The following is a 6,381-nucleotide window of genomic DNA, read 5'->3' as shown; positions in this document are numbered from 1 at the left end:
GTACTTTGTAAATTTTGTCAGTGTGTAAAGGTCTCTGTTAAGCTTACTACAATTATTTTACAAAAGTTTTTTAATCCAAAGGAAGCACAGTTTTGAATTTTGAGCCTGAATGAGTAAGCTTTAATGTGATTAGGCTCATTTGAAAAAGTTCCTATCATACAAAATACACAAGCTGACTTATTAAAAAAACAAACAGACAAACAAAAAAACCAAAGCTTACTGTAGTTAACAGGTTGTATTTATTATTTTCTATAGTTTCTAAAAAGTAGAGTATATTGTAAGACTTTGTTAAAAATAATTCATTACACAGTTTTTGGAAGGTTAGTGGCAAACATGGTTTACAAGTAAAAGATACAATTTTCAAACTAAAATCAGTTAATGATCTTGAATTTACAGAAGCAAGTTAAGGTTAAGTTTAAATATCTGAAGCAGTTTCTACATTAAAGCATTTCTAAGAAATAGAAAACTAAAAAGTTTAGATCAAGCACCAGCTGTCACCATGTCACCAAGTTAACACTAGTTCCTCACTAGTCCCCATCACATGATGAAGAACGGGAGGAGAAAGGGAAGGAACACTTATAGAGAGAAACAGAACCCTGAAATTACATTTACTTAAGGGTTCCCCCAAAGGCATCTTGGTCAGGTTAATACATTTCTGAGGGGCAGAAACAGGCTATAGAAGTTAAGGCTCAAGATCATGCATTCATAATAAAATACAATTACTGACATTTAGGTGACATTGAATGTCATACAACATATTTGAAGTTTTCCATTTAAGTCAACAGTACACATATTTTCTTTCCAAATCCTTTAGGATTTTGTAGGCACATTGAAATCAATCTTCATACAAAGGGAACAAATACCAGAATCTCAAACTACATGGATACAAGTAGCTACATTTTTGTGATTATGTCAAAAACCAACTACTTGTTGGTTTTAAATACTTTTAAATACATTTTCAATAGTGAAAATTAATATTTATGATTTCAAGTTTTTCAAACACAAAACCTTTTATAGGAGGTATGTGTGATGGATTAAAAACAACAAAAACAAACTTAGAAAGATAAATGAGGAAGTGAAAACTAATTTGTATATACTCATATTACATAACACCACCAATAACAAACTTACACTTCAATCTCCTATTCAGGTTCCTCACAGTTTCAGTGGTCATTTTCTTTCTCCGAGTTATAGAGAACCACAAAGTACAGTGGAAAGTATTTCAAAGTGGACACAGTTTCCCAAGCATCAAGACTCTGTGAAAATCCCTAGACATAATGGCAGCCCTTGACTCTTCTAAATCATATTATGACTTTCATTTACCAGATCATACTACTCAATGTTACATCACTGATAAATGGTAAATATGATAAGATAATACAGGAGTCTACTAACAGTTTCTATATCTATCATTTTAGTAGATGTATACTTAGAAAAAGTATAAATGTGAAAAAAAATGAGGAAAATGTAGGCAATAATTATAGTTACCTTTATGCTTCTGACTCTCCGAATTCATTCTTTGAAGAGCTAGCTAGAGCGTAGGCAGAACTAGCCAAAGAGATGAAAAACCAGGAATCCAGAAACAATCAAAGAATATAAATTCCCAGTACCAAAAATAAAAGAAAATAAAAACGAAAACCAAGGCTCCGGTCAACCAAACATGGTTTGGATCAGCCCAAGAATATCTGTGGTTGATCTCAAAGGAACTTTCTAGAATAGCCTTTTTCTCTATCCCAGTTGGCATCTGTGTAGGCAAGTTTATGATTTAATGGCCTGTAACACTGTTATTTTTTAACACCATCCCACCTTAAGAAAGTACTTATTGTATTTGCTTATTTGTAACTAAGTCCTACTAATGGTGACTTAAATCCCATAAAGTAGACATAAAATATACAAGGAAGCCCCTTTTGCTACCAATCTCTACTATCACCTCCCAGTCCTCTAGAAGAAGCACACACCATAAAAGCCAGAGAGAGAAAATAAGCATTGGATTATCAAATGGCGATTGTAAGCCATTTTAACTCACTGAAGTGATTTTTAAGGGGTTGTCTTGGTTACACTGGATATACAAAGGTAAAAAGCAAACTTGACATGGAGTCTTATGAACATAAGCTTAACTTCCATGGATTGTAAACAGTTGATAAGTAAACTCTACTTCTCTGATCTTGGTTATTATTTCTGATTCAAACTTCTGACATTTTTAGAACATGAAGAAGATTAAAATGTGGTAAGTGGGATTAGATTTGGCTTTGAATAGTTGACTTTTCCTCAGCTTTGTCAAAATAGGCTTTTTCTGTGGTAGCTTGAACTTCCTTGTCATCATCTATCATATGAATATCTGATGTATTTTTGTCATTTTGCCTCAAGCGGTAACTTTTATAAGCACGTTGAATTATGGTTGCTGAGACTGCCTCTTGTTTTCGTTTCAAAGTAGTAGTAATTGGCTCATATGTGATCTTAAAAGGGTTGGCTAACACAAACCCTGATTCCATCTCTGAAATCATTTTCTCCATCCTCACATCTTTACCCATAACTCGCTTTGTTAAAGCAAGTAAGATGTCAAGGCAATGAATTCTGTCCCCAGCAGCCATGGGAAGATCCATGGCAACGAGCTGCCCCTTGTTTGGTTTTGCCATAAAAAGAGGAGGGTCAAGGGCAGCTGCAAAGTCTGAAAGCCTGCTAGAGTCTATATACTGGGTCCTATCAGGATCAAACCGCTTCCATACCTGGAAGAATTTCCTAAAATCATCTTCACTTAATGTCTTGGCTTTTTTTTTAGAAACAATATTTAAAAATTCCATGACAACAACAATGTACATGTTTACTATGATCAGCCATGATATGAGGATGTAACTGACAAAATAAATAATTCCAACAAAGGGGTTGCCACAATCTCCCCTAACCTGAGTCCCAGGGTTAATTTTATCAGGATCACAGTCAGACCATTTACTGTTGAAAATTGCATTGAGCATCCCATCCCAGCCAGCAAATATTGTAACTTGGAAAAGACAGAGCATACTGCTGCCAAAAGTTTCAAAGTTGGACACATCATTAATTCCAGCTTCCTTTTTAACATAGGCAAAATTGTACATTCCAAAGATGGCATAGACAAACATGACCAGGAAGATGAGAAGACTGATGTTCAACAATGCTGGTAGAGACAGCATCAAAGGGAGTAGCAGATCATGGAATACCTTTGGTCCTTTCCCAGGACGCAGGATGTGGATAATCCGTGAGAGTCGTATCAGTTCCATAATGGAAGGAGACACGAGGTAGTATCCTACTGTTATAGGCAGAACTAGTTCTTGGTGTGGGAGAAGATAAAACAGGGAATAAAATTATTTAAATGTGATTATATTTAGAGAAATATAAATTGTTTTATTTCATTTATTATTTCAACTATTTATTATTTCAATGACTATTATATCATTTTTTTCTAGATGTTAAGATCATTTTATTAATCCTTCCCAAATAACAGAACATATTGAAAGTGGGGATTACCCAAACACTAACTGTGACAATTTTCAGGGTATTTACCAAAATTTGGAAGAGAACTATTTGCACATCATCTTAAGAGTACTATAGGTCAAGTATTTCTGGAATCACAAATGGCATGATTCCATAATATAGAACATTAGTCATGTTTTTTTCTGGTGGTAGTTGTTAAAGAGTTCAATCCAGGCTTTACTGGATATCTAATAAAGGTGTCATGCAAATATGCAGAGATGAACGACTTGACTTTTGTCCTTAAAGATCTTATAATCTAGAGAATAGAAGTAGATATTTAAAGTTATTATCATGCAAGGTAGAAAGACTTAGGTGATCAATATAATTACAAAAATGTTTGGCATTCCATGATTCACAGATTATAGTTTAATTTATTTATTTCATAAATAGTATTTGGGTCCTCAGCAGTTTTAAATAGAATTAAGTAAATGAGTCCTGGCATAGAACTTTTTTTGTAGCAGTTGTGGTTAGATGAGGGAACTACGGAAGTGAGAGCTACCACTATAAAACAAGGTAAAACAATTACCCTGGAAGTATAGGGCATATGTTCTCTGGAAGTATTGGAGACAATGAGGCTCATTTAGAGTTGAAAAGGTGGGGAGGAGAGAATCCCATGAAGCTTCTAATTGAGATGGTATGTTTGTTGAATCTGGAAGGACCATGTCTCATATTTCCCTTCAATTTGGTCATTGTCGATGACAACATTCTCTCTGACATTCTATCTTACCTATATCTTCATCTCCACTTTGTTAGAGCAAATCTTCTACTCTGACTCAAATTGTCACTTCTCCTCACAATCTTCCAAATTCTTCCATTATGCTAGACATATCCCCATTTAATTGTAGACAATTTTTTCTACATCCTCATCACTACATATTCTTTACTTCCTTTCTTATCTAAAATCTGACTTTATCTTAAGGATACTATTTCCCTTGTAACATTGTCAACTGCAGACAGCTCTTTCTTCCCACGCCATATTTCCTGGGATTGAAAAATGGAATTACCAAGCATCTTTCATTCTTTCCAATGTGATTTCTAGATACTTTAAGTCAATTTTATAAAGAAAAAAATATTTCTCTCCTGACACATTGTGGATCATGCCACTGAACTATATACTATTGCCTACCATTTCTTGGCTCTATGATCTACTTATTCCTTCTCATTCACACTCATTGGAGACTTATTAGTACTTGTTTCACTGTTGCCCCTTCCACCCCAACATCCACCATCAGCAACTCATTGAAAGGTCAGTTTCTTCTTCTTTGACTTTCTTAACTGCGATAATCTCCATCATTTTACTTTAGTCATATGCAGCTACGGCCACATTCTGGACGCAGGATTCTTCACCTTCTGAGATTTCAAAATCAAACAGCTTTTTCTTTGTGCTTTGCTCTCCTTCGAGATCTCTGATTCAGTAACTCTCACCTTAATCCCAAATGGCTTTTTAATTCCATATTCCTCTATTTTCTTCCTATCAGCCCCTTCCTACTTTTATGTACTTTGCTTTCAAGCTTTTTGTGCTTGTCTATCAATAGGCAGACTGCTTCTACCACCAAATGAATAGGTTGAATTTTCTGGAAGCACAGTGGGCAGATAGTTTGTCCCCATTTTCCCTATTGGTTATGTAGAATATGTTTGACACAGTTAACATTTAAATATTGTCTCTTGTGGAGTTTACATTCTAGTATGTGTCTTATAGGGAGGCAGAAAATAAACTTTTCCCTGCCTAAAACATTTTTATCTTAGATTCTTTACTTGGCTACCCCTGTATCCAATAAGTTTCAGTTTAAATTTTGCTTCCTCCATGCAATTTCCTCTGACCTTTACTTACTTACTGTTAGGTTCCCCTCACTCTTTTGTGCCACTGTATCACCCTGTGCTTTTTCCGTTATCACCTTAATAGCACAACATTATATATGTACTATTTAATCATCTCTATCCCTTACTAGGCTGTCAACTATGTGCATATAGGGATTATGCCTACCTTATTTACTACTGAATTCTTTGCATATAGCATAATGTGTATTCACAAAGGGGATAATCAAATATATTTGTTAAATAAAAGACTGAGGTCCCCAGGGTAAGAGAAAACTGGCGACAGATTCATTAAAGCCTAACACTCTAGTGCTGTGAAAGTTGTAAACAGTTTTAGAGATTAGAGAAAAAAGAATAGGGACTGTGAAAGGTTATATCATGCTAAGACATAAATCTCCTTCTAGAGCCATCCTAGGAAATTCTGTATGTGATACACTGAAAAGGTGACCTCTGAAGTAAAGTGTATGTATTAATTCAACAAGTATTTTGAATATCTTATAACTGTCAAGTGTGTATACATGTATGAATGCAAAAATTCCTACTGGAATAAGGATCCCTTCTCTGTTTGCCTGTTTGCCTTTGTCTGTATCTGAGGACACATTTAGTATAAGAACTTGCCTGAATTATTATTATTATAAAAGAAAATTGACTAAAAATCTTACCTATAACAGAGAAAATGACCACCATAAAATCAAAAATGTTCCATCCAATGGTGAAATAGTTACAGTGGAAAGCAATGAGCTTCAGTACACATTCTCCAGTGTATAGTATGATAAGAACTAAGTTAATCCAGTAGAGAGTAATGTTCATATTTTTACTCTGTTCATCACTTTGTATCATAATAGTTATTGCTTGAAAACAGATAAGAGCCATAATGATGGCATTAAAAACTTCACTTGTTACCAAGTCAAAGACGAATCCTTGGAATTTATTCTGTGGATGAAAAAAAGAAAGGCAATAGGGCCTTATTAATAGCTTATATATACACACATATTGTCTGTAAAATTATAATTTCCCTTCTAGCATAAACAGGAAAATAAGTGAGGGCCCAAGTTTTTA

The 6,381-nt window shown here is 34.5% G+C and overlaps 1 protein-coding gene across 2 annotated transcripts in view; it reads right to left on the bottom strand.

Moving 5' to 3' along the window:
* Nucleotides 1-220: 220 nt before the first annotated feature.
* SCN7A (sodium voltage-gated channel alpha subunit 7) overlaps nucleotides 221-6,381 on the bottom strand; it is an 86,011-nt gene continuing 79,850 nt past the window's right edge. For both annotated transcript variants that reach the window (XM_004744002.3, XM_004744003.3), the window contains exons 24-25: nucleotides 5,985-6,255; nucleotides 221-3,304 (exon numbers count right to left, since the gene is read on the bottom strand). In XM_004744002.3, coding sequence (XP_004744059.1) covers nucleotides 2,238-3,304; nucleotides 5,985-6,255 — 1,338 coding nt within the window. In that variant the 3' untranslated portion in view covers nucleotides 221-2,237. The remainder of the gene's footprint in view (nucleotides 3,305-5,984; nucleotides 6,256-6,381) is intronic.

Source organism: Mustela putorius, unplaced genomic scaffold (genome assembly GCF_011764305.1).
Source record: "Mustela putorius furo isolate JIRA1106 unplaced genomic scaffold, ASM1176430v1.1 tig00003869_pilon_pilon_pilon, whole genome shotgun sequence".
Taxonomy (NCBI): Eukaryota; Metazoa; Chordata; class Mammalia; order Carnivora; family Mustelidae; genus Mustela; species Mustela putorius.
Note: the sequence above shows the minus strand (reverse complement) of the source record. Positions and strands in the feature narration are given on the sequence as shown.